The sequence below is a fragment of the Triturus cristatus genome, chromosome 2_2, assembly GCF_964204655.1.
Source record: "Triturus cristatus chromosome 2_2, aTriCri1.1, whole genome shotgun sequence".
In the NCBI taxonomy this organism is placed as follows: Eukaryota; Metazoa; Chordata; class Amphibia; order Caudata; family Salamandridae; genus Triturus; species Triturus cristatus.
Genome location: NC_140582.1, coordinates 578985103 through 579001327, shown reverse-complemented (window position 1 = coordinate 579001327; position 16225 = coordinate 578985103). Strand labels below are relative to the sequence as shown.

The 16225-nt window shown below is 49.5% G+C and overlaps 1 protein-coding gene across 1 annotated transcript in view; it reads right to left on the bottom strand.

Moving 5' to 3' along the window:
* ETFDH (electron transfer flavoprotein dehydrogenase) overlaps nucleotides 1-16225 on the bottom strand; it is a 542885-nt gene that overhangs the window by 508069 nt on the left and 18591 nt on the right. The window contains exon 2 of the mRNA XM_085641729.1: nucleotides 6821-6961. Within this exon, the coding sequence (XP_085497855.1) occupies nucleotides 6821-6961 (141 nt within the window). The remainder of the gene's footprint in view (nucleotides 1-6820; nucleotides 6962-16225) is intronic.

The following is a 16225-nucleotide window of genomic DNA, read 5'->3' as shown; positions in this document are numbered from 1 at the left end:
ATGTGTAGCGCTGCAATGCAAAGTGCTCTAGAAAGCAAACTACATCACTGCAGAGAAATGCCTATCTAAGGTTTTGTGTCATTGCGGGACAATGTGTATTACAAGCGATACAACGTAGTATCCAACACAACGTGTATTAAAAGAGATGCATTGCAGCACAATGGGATTATAATTGCTTTTTCAGAGCACAATAGTGCGATCTTCATCAGAAGAACACAGCCGTGCAATGTGTACTATTACAGTGCTGCGTCACAACACCTCAGGGACTTTTTCCATTTAAAGCACTGCCTAACAGTGCAGCAACAGTGGGCAGAGTCTGAGCACCGGCAGTTTTTTTGGGGCCCTCAAAACGGGTCCGAAAAAAAAAAAAAAAAAAAAGAACGGACTACCTTTAGTAGCCACGAAAATAGAGCCCGATAGAGACCCGTTTCGAGGGCCCCAAAAAAAAACTGCCGGTGCTCAGACCCGGACAGACCCGGACCACTTAAAGCCCTGAATCTAGCATTCAAAATGCTAAACACCGTGATTTAAGAGAGAATGTTGGAATGAGGACTGGGTGTGCCAGCGTTGGCATGGCTTAATGTTGATTTATGGTATAACTCATTAAATCTACAGTGTAACTATCAAAAAAGTGAAATCTTTCAAAACACTTATTTTTTAGGTCGAGCCTAGCAGGAGTGCGCATGCTCTCCTCGGCATGCTGTATTAGGGTATGCACTAGCAGCCCCGCCCACTCTCCGCTCACATTTGTCATTCTCCTTTTTTGGTGGCTTCTGATCCGTAAAAAGGTTGGTTAGTCCCGCTTGCTACCACCTTGTCTGACTTTGTTAAGGCCCATAACGACTGAACCTTTTACTTGGCTTGCTACACGGTCGGCTTTATCTAGTGGGTGAGCACGATTTTGTTTTAGGACACTGATAGGGACAATGGCGGCTGCTTTTTTTGTATTTGCATGCAGAGCACGATGCCCGCTTCAGGGACACCGCATTCGGGGTTTTTTTTTTTTTTAAACTTTAGTAATGAGCGCGGCGCTTGCTTCAGGAAGACCGCGCCTTTTCTTTTCTTTTACTTTAATGAGCACAGCGCCTGCTTCACAGACAGCGTGCTCTGCAATACAATAGGTATTGCTTTTGCCTAAGATTGACCTATTGGTATTGTAAATGACAATCCCTTTTAACTTTTAGGTCTCGCCTGACCCAGCGCATGCACTGACCTGGCAAGATATTTAGTAGGTGGGTTTTGAAAGTGCTACCCACATTTTTAGGTCTCGCCTGGCTATCGCGTAAGCGATCGCTCAGCGAGACTTACGTAGGGGCTTCCGAAAATGCTCCCAAAGGCTTCCCAGGCGGATCGGGTGGCGGTTACGCGCACAACCACGCGCATGCCATTTGCCACCAGCTACTTCCTGCGCGTGCGCCGCCTCACGCATTCTGAGAGATTTAGTAAGGGGCACAAGACCTTAGGAATGCGGTTCATGGCCAGTGCATGTGAGGCATACAAGCACGAAGCTGGCATCGGACTTGAAAGCAGCAGACTGCTTTCCCAGAACTTTCGTTATAACTCTCACCCCATATGCTCGTGCCCTCCCACCCTAACTTTGATGTCCGCTTTTCTTGTTGTTTACAAACCACGCCACACACGGCTGCACGCCACACACTGCTGCACGCCGCACACTGCTGCACGCCGCACACTGCTGCACGCCGCACACTGCATTACACACTGCTGCATTACACACTGCTGCACGCCTCACACTGCTACACGAAACACTGTTGCATGCCTCACACTGCAGCACGCCACACACTGCTGCACGCCGCACACTGCTGCACGCCGCACACTGCTGCACGCCACACTCTGCTGCACGCCACACTCTGCTGCACGCCACACTCTGCTGCACGCCACACTCTGCTGCACGCCACACTCTGCTGCACGCCACACTCTGCTGCACGCCACACACTGCTGCACACTGCTGCATTACTCACTGCTGCATGGTGCACGACACTGCTGCACACTGCTGCACGCCACACACTGCTGCACGCCGCACACTGCTGCATTACTCACTGCTGCATGCTGCACGACACTGCTGCACGCCGCACACTGCTGCACGCCGCACACTGCTGCACGCCACACACTGCTGCACGCCACACACTGCCGCACGCCACACACTGCTGCGCACACTGCTGCACGCCGCACACTGCTGCACGCCGCACACTGCTGCACGCCGCACACTGCTGCACGCCGCTGCACGCCACTCTGCTGCACGCCACACACTGCTGCACCCCACACACTGCTGCACCCCACACACTGCTGCACCCCACACACTGCTGCACCCCACACACTGCTGCACGCCACACACTGCTGCACACTGCTGCATTACTCACTGCTGCATGGTGCACGACACTGCTGCACGCCACACACTGCTGCACGCCGCACACTGCTGCATTACTCACTGCTGCATGCTGCACGACACTGCTGCACACCGCACACTGCTGCACGCCGCACGCCACACACTGCTGCACGCCACACACTGCTGCACGCCACACACTGCCGCACGCCACACACTGCCGCACGCCACACACTGCTGCGCACACTGCTGCATTACACACTGCTGCACGCCACACACTGCTGCACGCCGCACACTGCTACACGAAACACTGCTGCACGCCTCACACTGCTGCACGCCTCACACTGCTGCACGCCTCACACTGCTGCACGCCACACAGTGCTGCATGCCACACAGTGCTACACGAAACACTGCTGCACGCCGCACACTGCTGCACGCCGCACACCACACACTGCTGCATGCCGCTGCACGCCACACACCGCTGCACGCCACACACCGCTGCACGCCACACACTGCTGCACGCCACACACTGCTGCACGCCACACACTGCTGCACGCCACACACTGCTGCACGCCGCACAATGCTACACGAAACACTGCTGCATGGCACACACTGCTGCACGCCGCACACTACACACTGCTGCATTACTCACTGCTGCATGCTGCACGACACTGCTGCACGCCGCACACTGCTGCACGCCGCACACTGCTGCACGTCGCTGCACGACACAGTGCTGCATGCCTCACACTGTTACACGAAACACTGCTGCAAGCCGCACACTGCTGCAAGCCGCACACTGCTGCACGCCGCACACTGCTGCACGCCGCACACTGCTGCACGCCACACACTGCTGCATTACACACCGCTGCATGCCGCACACTGCTGCACGCCGCACACTGCTACATGAAACACTGCTGCATGCCACACACTGCTGCACGCCGCACACTGCTGCACGCCGCACACTGCTGCACGCCGCACACTGCTGCACGCCGCACACTGCTGCACGCTGCGCAATGCTGCACGCCACACACTGCTGCACGCCACACACTGCTGCATTACTCACTGCTGCACGCAGCACACTGCTGCACGCAGCACACTGCTGCACGAAACACTGCTGCACGTCACACACTGCTGCACGCCACACACTGCTGCACGCCACACACTGCTGCACGCCACACACTGCTGCACGCCACACACTGCTGCACGCCACACACTGCTGCACGCCACACACTGCTGCACGCCACACACTGCTGCACGCCACACTGCTGCATTACTCACTGCTGCATGCTGCACGACACTGCTGCACACCGCACACTGCTGCACGCCGCACACTGCTGCACGCCGCATGCCTCACACTGCTACACCAAACACTGCTGCACACCACACACTGCTGCACGCCGCACACTGCTGCACGCCGCACACTGCTGCACGCCGCACGCCACACACTGCCGCACGCCACACACTGCTGCACGCCACACACTGCGGCATTACACAATGCTGCATTACACACTGCTGCACGCCGCACACTGCTGCACGCCGCACACTGCTGCACGCCGCACACTGCTACACAAAACACTGCTGCATGCCGCACGCTGCTGCACGCCACACACTGCTGCACGCCACACACTGCTGCACGCCACACACTGCTGCAAGCCACACACTGCTGCACGCCGCTGCACGCCACACACTGCTGCATGCCACACACTGCTGCACGCCGCACACTGCTGCACGCCGCACACTGCTACATGAAACACTGCTGCACGCCGCACACTGCTGCCCGCCGCACACTGCTGCACACTGCTGCATTACTCTCTGCTGCATGCTGCACGACACTGCTGCACGCAGTACACTGCTGCACGCCGCACACTGCTGCACGCCGCACACTGCCGTACACTACACACTACCGCACACCGCACACTGCTGCATTACACACTGCTGCATTACACACTGCTGCACGCCGCACACTGCTGCACGCCTCACACTGCTACACGAAACACTGCTGCACGCCTCACTGCACGCCTCACACTGCTGCACACTGCTGCATTACTCACTGCTGCATGCTGCACGACACTGCTGCACGCAGCACACTGCTGCACGCAGCACACTGCTGCACGGCGCTGCACGCCACACAGTGCTGCATGCCTCACACTGCTACACGAAACACTGCTGCACGCCACACACTGCTGCACGCTGCACACTGCTGCACGCCGCACACTGCTTTTATGCGAGTTTATGCTACTGACATTGTAAATGACAATGCCTTTTATCTGTTTTAAAACCAAAACATAAATAAAAGGCATTGTAATTTTACAATGCCAATAGCTCAAACTCTTATAAATGCGAGACCTATTGCATTGCAAATGCTTGTTGTGCTGGCTACAAGCTTGAGTGCACGATGGCGTGCACGCACACAGCTGCCCCCCGCATTCCCCCCTCTTTTCTCGCCCAGCCATCTGCCTTTCCTGCGCCAGCCTTCAGCACCATCTCCGCCCCTCCCCCCCGCTGCTGCGTGCGCATCCCTAGCGTGCTTTAGCGCGTCATCGCAATCACTTTCGCTGTCAGAGTCATCGCGATGACTTTCGCTTTTACGGCCGCGCGGCCAATGCTTGTTAGTATTGGACAGCATGTACTTAAAGCGCCACGTTTTCATTCCCCAAACACAATTTAAATTGCAAATTTGTTTTTTAATTGTATTCTCTGGAAAACTGTTAGGCAGATACAAAATGCATCCAAAGTAACTAGAAAAATAAACTCTTCATTTTCATATCTCTCTCTCTGACACACACACCACACACCACACACCACACACACACACACACACACACACGGGACAATACTGTGACTGCCTGCACATGGCAGATGTAGAGCTTGAGTGAATACAAACATCAGAAAGCATCATGGCTCTTAAGGAGCCCCGTTTGTTTTTTATCCCAGGCAGTGAGCGCTCTCTGTATTTCAGAGGTCCCAAATGCGTGCCAGGGGTCGCTGTTGCAACTCCTGCCGACCCCTTAATGACGCCCACATTGTTACATCATGATGCATGGATACAGGCTAGTGACCACCCTGTAATGTTCCTTTCAAAACACCCCTTTCTAGATTACCATCAATGCATAATGGCACATCATCAGTCATCTTTATCGGCGTTTCTAAAAAATACAAAAGTGTACTCCAACATGACATCCACATTTTTTCTTTAAACAATGTTTTATGTGCAAGCACTGGCTAAGCAATGGTTTGGCACTAGCCCTACAAATAGCTGGATCTATTGGCTTTGCCAACAACTGTTTACTGATGTATTTGTTTAATGCAGTCCCTATTTATTTATTTTTGAATTTTTTATATTCTCCGGAAAAACATGCTTATTTTCCCTTTTTGGAAACATATACGCAATGTAAGCATTCTCTGGAAAGATCAACTATACTCTTATAGGAATATATATGCTCCTCAACTACTAGAGACAAAAAACGTATTCCCTTTTTGAGTGGAAACTTTACACATCTGCAGAAATGACCACAGTTAAATTTTTTTAAAACAGAAACGTCAACTTAGATGATATGTGATATCAGTGTCTTTCAATGCAAATGTGTGAGGCAGGTCTTGAAAGATTCTTTCGCTGCGCATCCAAACACCACCAAGGAGAAAATCAGCAGCTGTTGACTCTTTTTTGCAAAAAGTGCCCTTTTGTACATTTTGGTGCTCTGCAACTTTTATCACTCCCAAACCGATAGAAACTCACTCCTCCAGCCATTTATGAGTTGTAAGAAATGCTGGTCAGTGGCTGGGAGGGAGAATCTGTAGCACAGAATGGGTCCTGCACAAAGCAGCTTTAGGCGCACCTTCAGCAAAAGAGGTGCAATTCGCAAACAGTCTTTAAATTGTGAATAAATATCATGCAGGAGACCTCTGCAAGGAGAATGGCTCTAGTGTTTATTTCTTTGCTTAAGCCGGTTTTAAAGTGCTGACATATTGTTATATCAGAGGACAGAGAGAAAGGAGAAGGGATAGTGTGATTTGCAGAGGGTCAGTTTATTAAATTAGTAGACCCAAGACTGTATAGCACACTTATACTTACTCCAAGGACTATTCCTTTACCACTATATAGCATTTTGGTAATTATACCATAAAACTGGTCATACCCGGTGCATTTTTAGACACAGACTTACTAGCAGCTTCTACAATAAACACTTCCAACCTTGGCGAAAAGGGATCAAAGGAAGAAATTTAACAAGAATTAGCATAGCCAATAGGTCTCGCCTTTGGGACCTTTTAAATTTTAGCCATGCAACAGTTGTTGTTGCACCAAGAATATTGTGCTGGATAACTAAATACTCAGAAGGTCCAAAAAGCGAGACCTATTGGCTATGCCAATGCTTGTTTATAAAAGGCATTGCATTGTAAATGCTTGTCACTGCATTGGCATGGATCCGTTTTGTAACGGTTTTCTGGTCCAAAGATATGATTCATGTATTTTGAACTCACCTTCCCAACGGCTATCTTTGTCACGTGGGTGGACTGAATAGTGTGTAGTGATGCGAGGCACTGATGAAGTACATCTTGTAGGGCACAAAGAGGGTAGATATTCCTTCTTCAAAGACTTGAAGTGACGTAGGCACCGGTGAGCTGGTCAAAAGGAATTAAACACATTAGATGTCATATACATCAGCAACCTGAATCATTAGCACTCAAGTACTTTTTCTCATCATGTGTATGTCATCACCAGTTGTAACAATTAAAAGTGCGTCATCGCCCGGTACAAACGCGTTTGGCTAACACGTTTACAAAGAGTCAATTACTGGACGTTGTTCTTCATTCTGCGGAGGGCTTCTCTTGCTCTTTACAATCCTTGTTGCAGTAAAATAAGTCTGTATCCAGAAGTCAACCGTACAAGAACATACATTTACCTCGACCTCTAGATCCGATACAAATGTGCTCATCGAGTGTGGCTGCAAGATGCCTCATTGTGTTAAACGGCAGCTGGCATGTTCGATGTCAAACCTGCAGGTCCGTGATTCAAGTTCCACCGGGTTCACCGTGACGATGACATAACGCTTTCAAGCTGGGATAAATGAGTATTACCGAGTCCACCACGGTAAAAAAAGAAATCTGCTTACAGAACAATACAAAGTTTCATTTTAAAAGTAAGTAAAAATAGCAAAGCAGTCGCCAAACCCGACTGATGGGAGGGAAAGAAAAGAGAAAGGGTAGGTAAGTGATCTGCACCTAGTACCTCGTTCTTTTTCCTCAACCAATGCCTAATTTCACGAGGAAATACTAAAAAAACAAGCATTTACAATGCAACGGTCTCGGCATTGGTAAAGTTAGAGCTATTGGCATTGCTTATGGCATTATTTTTGTTTATGTTTTTGTTTTCAAAACATTTAAATAAACGGCATTGTTAAAAACAAAAACAAACAAAAATAATGTCATGAGCAATACCAATAGCTCGAACTTTAACAATGCCGAGACCGTTGCATTGTAAATGCTTGTTTTTATTCTGTTTCTGCAAATTGCCTAACCACATTTTCATAGCTCACAACCACCCCTCCTTTAAAGCCATAACCAATCTAATACGGAAGCGCCACTCAACCCACCTTTTGCGCGTCCTCATATAGCCCCTACTAATTGTTACACAAAGAAACAGGAGGAGAGGCATTGGATGGTTTCCTTTGGAGCACAAGATATATCGTAATAGCCACCAATAACCACTGGATTAAGCACTAACCTTGGGTTCCGAATAACGTGTTACTCGCCATAAAGCGCTTCAATACCTCCTTCATGGATAGGAAGCGCTATAGAAATATGACAAGCACTACAGTCTAAATGGGAGGGGAAGTGCAGTTTCAAGCTCCCCTTAAAAATGCACGGATCAGAATAACTTTAATAATAATACCACCCATTTCCTGAAAGAAAAAGACTGTGGGACACAAAGCGACCTTTCGCCCACGCAAGTAAGGCAGATGTGTTTTAATTAAAAGGCAACGAAATAGAGACAGGGAAACTTGAGGGACAAAAACCAGACGTTGGCCAAGTACTAGTGAAATCGCTCTTCTAAGCCGACACGAGTTGCCCCTCCCAGCCCCCGGTGCCAGATATGAAGATCTTTCAAATTCCGCAAGTGTAGAGTTTCTACAACACACCAGGGGCGTGGCAAGCCTCAAACAGTTGTACCAACACTCAGACACCTGTGAGGAGGCCTCAAACAACCGACAGGATCTGCCCCTCAAAAGCACCCTCCCACCCAAAAAGTCGACGCCTCTTAATGCGTTTACCTGCTAAAATAAAACTATGGAGATCCGATTTAAATGAATTTCAAATAGCGGAAACCGACGCCAGAGACGAAAAGGGCACGTTTTACGGGTGAAAAGATTCATATTTAATTTCATCGACAGGAGAGCGGCTACCGGTCTGGTTTTCGAGGCCGGACCGGTCATTTTGCTGTCTCACGCGCAGCAGTTCAGTAGCATCACAGAAAGACTGGACCTTAATCTATCAACATCCTCGTAGGGGCTCACCATTTCCCCCCCAAAATCCAATGTAAGATATCTATCACCCCCAAAATGGCCACTTAACTGTTGAAATATCAGTTAACAGCTTCGCACCTCGTGTAGTTAAATGACATTTTCTTCCGTTCATTAAAATAAAAAACACACACGCACACACTCAACAGATGCACTTTTGACCGTAAATGTGTCCTATACAGACACCCACGCAATGCAATCCTGATTAGCGTTGATAACAGCTCCACCTTCCAACCCCTAGAGTAGATCATACGCCAAAATGACCCCCAAAAGACGAATCTAGTCAGCAGCACGGAGGCAACACAGATCTCTGAAAATTGCGGAAATAAGGTAATTTTAACATGAAATTGCTACAGATTGGCACAGAGCGCACGGATATAACGTATTTACTCCTTCAATAAAATTGTAATCGCCCAGCCCCGGTTTATCGAACCAACTTCCCCTTGAACTCTTACCATGTTGGGAAAGAGCTTGAAGCTGGCCTCGAAAACGAAGGACCTTCCCTGGGTTTTCAGAGCAGCGGACAGAGCTCGCAGACACAGCTGTTCCCAGTAGAGGCAGCCGCTGTGTTTTAAAGGCGCCGTTCTCTGCCGGCTTGCTGTTAAAGCAACAGTACTCCCAACAAGGCAGAGCAAAAGGCACACCACTGCCTTTCTCCGAGGCAGAGCAGAAATGCCTCGGAGAAAGGCAGCGGCATTTTTGGATTCGGGGGCGCAAAAAACACGCCCCCCGATCCGAAAAAGACGGGCCTTCAACGGAGTGACTGACCTGTTCTCCAGTGGCTGGCCAGCATTCAAGAGGCCAGCCAATGGAGAACAGGGGAGAAGAGGGGCGGGTGCAAGCCCCTCTTCTCCAAGTCATTAAATCTCCGGACTTCCGGTCTGCCGACCGGATGGTCCCGAGACCTAAAAATGAACATTCATCAAATGACCAGAGTCCTTAGTTTAGATCCAATTACCAGACCCAACTTTTTTAGCATAAAATTTGAAACGCAGAAATGTTTTCACAAGATTAAAATATGATTTTGCACAAAATCAGTGGCAAAGATTGAATGATGCCACAGGTCTGTGTCTATCCTACACCTTTATTCCACCATCACAGTCCCTACCAGTTGAACTATATGCATTTGAAACAAGCATTGGCAAAGTCAACAGATCACGCCTAGGTGAGCGTTAACGGCTTTGGCAATGTGTTTTAGCCATTATGCACACCAGTGTGGCTGCTGTTCAGCATGGCTAAAAGTGAGTGGATTGAGGAAGATTGGAGTGGGGTGGAGTGGGGTAGATTGGCGTAGAGTGTAGTGGAGTAGCTTGGCGTGGAGTGAGGTAGAGTGGGGTAAAATATGGTGGCGTAGATTAGAGTGGGGTAGATAGAGGTACAGTAGATCAGGGTAGATTGGAGTGGGATATACTGGGGTAGATTGGAATGGAGCGGGTGGGGTGGGGTATAGTAGGGAAGAATGGGATGGAGTGGGGTAGGGTGGGGTGAAATAGACTGGAGTGGGGTAGACTGGGGTAGAGTGGGGTGGGGTAGAGTGGAGTGGTGGTAGACTGGGATGAAGTGGGGTAGACCGGAGTGGAGTAGGGCAGATTGGAATGGGGTAGATTTGTGAAGAGTGGAATGCAGTGGATTGGGGTACAATGGAGTAGAGTGGGGTTCACTGGAGAGGAGAGGAGCAGATTGGAGTGGGGTAGATTGGGGTGGTGTAGAGTGGAGTGGAGTGGGGTAGAGTGGAGTGAGACAGGAGTGGGTCGTTTGGAGTGGGGTAGACTGGAGTGGAGTAGGGTAGATTGGAGTGGAGTTGGACAGAGTGGGGTAGGGTAGATTGAAGAAAGGCAGATTGGGTTAGGGTGGGGTAGATCGGAGTGTAGTAGATTGGGATAGACTGGAGTGTGGTGATTGGATGGGGTAGATTGGAGTAGGGTAGTTTGGGGTTAAGTGGGGTAGGGTAGTTTGGAGTGGAGTGGGAAGAAGTGGGATAGAGGGGGCTAGATGGGACTGGAGTGGGGTAGATTTGAGTGGTATGTGGGACATTGGAGTGAAGTGGGGTAGATTAGTAGAGTGGAATGGAGTGGGTAGATTGGATTGGGGTATATTGTGGTGGAGTGGAGTTGGAGATTGGAGTAGATTCAAGATTGGAGTAGAGTGAGAGACTGGGGAAGAGTGGACTGGGATAGATGAGAGTGGAGTGCAGTAGGGTGGAGTGGGTGGATTGGAATGTGGTGGAGTGGAGTTGAGTGGGGTGGATTGGAGTGCAGTAGAGTAGATTGGAGAGGAGTAGATAGGGATATTTGGAGAGGGATAGATTGGGGTGGGGTAAATTGGTGTGGGTGGAGTGAGTTAGATTGGAGTGGGGTAGAATTGAGTGGAGTGTGGAATATTGGAGTGAAGTGGCATGGGATAGATTTGGATAGAGAGGAGTGTGATAGAGTGGAGTAGACTGGAGTGGGGTGGGGTAGATTGGAGTGGGGTAGACAGGAGTGAGGTAGAGTGGAGCGTGGTAGATTAGAGTGGAGGGGAGTTGGATAGATTGTAGCGGAGTTTAGAGTGGGGTAAGGTGGACTGGGGTAGACTAGAGCAATGGAGTGGAGTGAGGTAGACTGAAGTTGAGTGGGGTAGATGTGAGTGGAGTGGGATAGATTGGGGTGGAGTGGGGTAGATTTGATTGGAGTGGGGAAGACTGGAGTGGGGTATATTGGAGTGGAATGGGGTACAGTGGAGTGGGGTAGATAAGGTTAGTGTGGGGTAGATTGAAGTGGCGTGGGGTAGATTAGAGTGGAGAGGAGTTGGATAGATTTTAGTGGAGTTTGGGTGACGTAAATTGGAATGAGTGCGGTAAACTGGACTAGGGTAGAGTTGATTGAAGTGGGGTAGACTGAAGCATAGTGGCTTAGATTTGAGTGGAGTGGGGTAGATGAGTGGAGTGCAATAGATTGGGGTGAAGGGCAGTAGATTGGAGTGAGTGGGGAAGATTTGATTGGAGTGGGGTAGCCTGAAGTGGAGTTTATTGTAGCATAGTGGGATGAGGTAGTTCTGGGTACATTGGAGTGGAGAGGGATAGAGTGGAGTAGGGTAGATTGGAGTGGGGTGAGTAGAGAGGTGTAGATTGGAATGGCGTAGAGTGTCTTAGAGTGGAGGGGGGTAGAGTGGAATGGAGTGGCACAGTGTGGAGTATGCATGGTGTGGTAGCACATTGTCATTACAGACAACACATTTTCAATTGAAATGACCATTACATTTGCACCAAAATACAGTTTTACTGCACACAAATGATAATGTGATCTAATGTCATCACCTAATGTATTGATGTCTTTTGATCGAAATCAAATTTTTGTTTCCCCCTCACTTCAGGATTACAAAAATAAAATTGTTTCAATTGTACTAATTCTGAAATATTCTGAAACATTGGCAAAGTTCCTTTTTAGGTCTCGCCTGACCCAGCGCATGCGCTGGTTTGGCGAGACTTATTGAGAGGGCTCCAAAAAGTGCTACCAGGCCAGCCTAGAGCTACAGTGCATGTGCGCTGCCGCACGGCCGCTTTGATGTGTGATCGCAATCACTTTCACTTTCGCGGCCGCACGGCCGCTTTGCACAGCCAATAGGTCTCGCTTTTGGGACCTTATAAGTATTTAGTTATGCAACTGTTGCATGGCTAAACACTTATATGGTCCCAAAAGCGAGACCTATTGGCTTTGCCAATGCTTGTTTTGAGTGCTAGGGGGAAAAAAAACATCCTACACCATCTCCTCTTACTTGGATACTCAGAAGGTTTGCCACATAAATACTCTCATCTTGAAGTCAGGGAAAGAAAAGTAAACACTAAGCTCCCTTGTAAAACAGGGCTTAACATTCCCCCTCTGTCTTTGAATACACAGCATCATGAACTTTTTGCCTTCCTCCTGTATTTTTTCCTGACCTGTTGTTGGCCGTTTTAGGACTCTGGGCACTTTACCACTGCTGACCAGTGCTAAAGTGCATATGCTCTCCCTATGTTAAATTGATGTACTGATTAGTGACTCCATGATTAGGTTATTTGATTTACTTTTCAGACCCTAGTAGAGTGTACCATGTGTGCCCAGAGCTTGTAAATCAAATGCTGCTGGTGGGCTTGCAGCACTGGTTGTGCCACCCACAGAAGCAGCTTGTAAAGTGTGTCTCAGGCCTGCCATTGCAGAGCCTGTGTGCAGTCCCTGACTGCCATGTTGACTGGCCAAGTGCACCCACTTGCCAGTCCCTAAACCTTCCTATTTCTTCATATCAGACACCCCTATGGGAGGACCAAGGGCAGGGTGCATTGTAAGTATAAGGTAGGACATGCCCTGGTGTGTGTGGCATGTCCTAATAATGAATTACAGCCATTTTCGTGTTTCACTATTGCAAGGCTACCTGTTCCCCATAGGCCAGAATGGGCAGTTTGATTATTACATCTTATAATCCTAACTGACTCGGGGAACTAGGTAGAAATTCTTGTTTAGTATGCCTGAACTCAGAATGATAAAATACATATTTTAGTGAAGTTGGTTTTAACATTCTGTGTTTGAAAATACCACTTTTAGAAAGTAGGTATTTTCTTGCTTAACTGTCCAAACCTGCCTCTGCTAGGTTGTGTATTGTTTGTCTGGTTTTGTGAATGACAGGGGCTGGGGGATTCCAGGAGAGAGGGTGAGTCAGCACAGGGCTGAATAGAGAGATCTGCATGTAGGTGGGTGGGAGGAGCTGCACCTGGGACCTGAATAGGGCTGTGCCTTCCCTCCACAATGCTGCCTCCACCTGCTGTGGTGCGTCTGATGTCCCTGGCCTACACTGTGAAAGGAAAGAAGGAGTCTCATCAACAAAATGCTCCAGGACTGACCAGAACTGGTTTGGACTAGGCAAAGGCCTCTCTGCCTTCAGAGAACAAAGAGAAAAGGAGTATAAATATGGGGACCCAGACCCCAAGATTTTAGATCACTTCTGGAACAACAAGACAAACCTCTGCCAAGGAGAAGAACCAAAGAAAGCTGTAGGAGTTGTACTGCCCCCCTGCCAGTGTGCTGTGTTGGCTGAGCAGCGCCACGCTGAAGCGGGCTCGGGGGCATTTTTGAACAATGAAATAAAAAATTTTAAAAAAAAAGAGCGGCATACGGCCGCGAGGCAACTCAGCCCCCATGGGCCATCGCAGCCTCCCACAACCCCCGAGCAGCGCCACGCTGAAGCGGGCTCGGGGTTAATTTTTTGAAAAAAAAAGCGGCAAAGCCAGCATTCGGGGCCCGGAGCCCCACACGGACCATCGCAGCCTCCCACAACCCCCGAGCAGCGCCACGCTGAAGCGGGCTCGGGGTTAATTTTTTGAAAAAAAAGCAGCAAAGCCAGCATTCGGGGCCCGGAGCCCCACACGGATACCAGCGCCAGGCCCCCTCATCCCCGAGCCGCGCCACGCTGAAGCGGGCTCGGGGTTAATTTTTTGAAAAAAAAGCGGCAAAGCCAGCATTCGGGGCCCGGAGCCCCACACGGATACCAGCGCCAGGCCCCCTCATCCCCGAGCCGCGCCACGCTGAAGCGGGCTCGGGGTTAATTTTTTGAAAAAAAAGCGGCAAAGCCGGCATTCGGGGCACGGAGCCCCACACGGAGCCTGCATGTCGCTGGGAGCTGGAAGCGCGATGCAACAAGAAGAAGCGTGTCGCTGCCTCAGCGGTAGTCGCCGCATCGCCAGAGAAGCGTGCCGCCGCATTTCCCCAGAAGCGTGTCTTCGTCACAGTTGTCTGCCGACGCATCACCGGAGAAGCGTGTCGCCACCGTGAGTGTCGCCGGGGCAGGCACGCATCGTCCGCACATCGTCGCATCAAGGGCACCATCTTATCGCATCGCACCGGATTGTCGCATCACGGCATTATCTTGCTGCATCGCAACCGGGCCGCAGTACGAGAATCTACGCATCACCTCCTCTCCGGTAAGGATAAAGACGCATCCCCTACTCTGCGCAAGCATTGAGGCGCGACGCATCGTCTCCCCCTAAGCAAGGAACCAACGCATCTCCAGCGCTGCGAGCCTTTTGTTTATTTTGCGTTACACATCCAGGTACTTTTGTGAGAACTGTGTCATATTTACCATCAACTTGGACTAAGGTAATTCTACCATCTTTAAGTCAATTTTGAGTACAGTATTGTGCATCTTTGTTGTTTGTGGTCTTGTGTTAAGTCTATATAAAGAATACTTATTTTTATAAAACCTGTGTGGTGTCCATCTGTAGTGTTTTCACTGTATTACTGTATGTGTTCACAAATGCTTAAAACACTGTCTCTGAGCCGGTCTGCTCCTGCCAAGCTACCAAGGGGGTGAGCAGGGGTTATCCAGTAGTGTAATCCCCTTTCCCTGACTTAAAAGCAAGGGTCCCTATTTGGTCAAAGGTACCTACCTCTGCCAACTAGAGACCCCCAGTTCTAACACCGGGGTTTGGGCAACAGGAGGGCCGAACTCAAGCTGGACAGCCTAAAGCAAATAAAGCCAGCAAAGAGAAAGCCAGAACATGTGAGTAACAACCCACAAACTAAATGGTAAGCAACGGGCGGAATGCATTCCTAGGTCAGCTTTCTGAATGTCCCTGAAGAGGTCTTTAGAAAACCAGACAGCTGTGTCTGGTGCAAACTAAAAATTGCTATCCGGGATATTGATTGTCTTAGTAGTAAGAGATATGTCCATTACCCCAAGACTGAGAACATGGCCATTTTTCCCCTAAGAACAATACTGACATTTTCATTAAGCCCACAGATGAAAATACATTTTCAGTGACAGGTCGTTATTAAAACAAGCATTGGCATAGCCAATAGGTCTCACCTTTAGGACCTTATAAGTGTTTAGTTATCCAGCACAATATCCTTGGTGCAACAACATCAAGTGTTGCATGGCTAAACACTTATAAGGTCCCAAAGGCGAGACCTATTGGCTATGCCAATGCTTGTTTTGAGTGAGTGGCTCGTGCAGGTATGCCACTGTGAGGTAGAGATGCTGCAAATGTTTTTACAGGCTCCCCTGTGACATTGCGCCTCTTCAAAATCTATCTTGGGTCTGGTGTAATACTTCTAGCACCCAATGCATCCTTAAATGTCCCATGTACAGCCGGAGTTGACACTCCTATCACCCCTGCCCTCCAGTGACACTTTACCTGTCACGGGTGGTGGAGCACATGTTGGTGGTGGTGGTGGACATGGTGGTGATGGACGTGGTGAATGTGGACGTGGTGGTGCTGGACGTGGTGGTGCTGGACGTGGTGGTGCTGGACGACGTGGTGGTGGGTGTATGTGGTGGTGGACGTGCTGAGAGGTGGAGGAGGTGGTGGTGGAAGTGGTGGTGGACGTGGTGATAGACGTCGTGGTGGTGGACGTGGTGA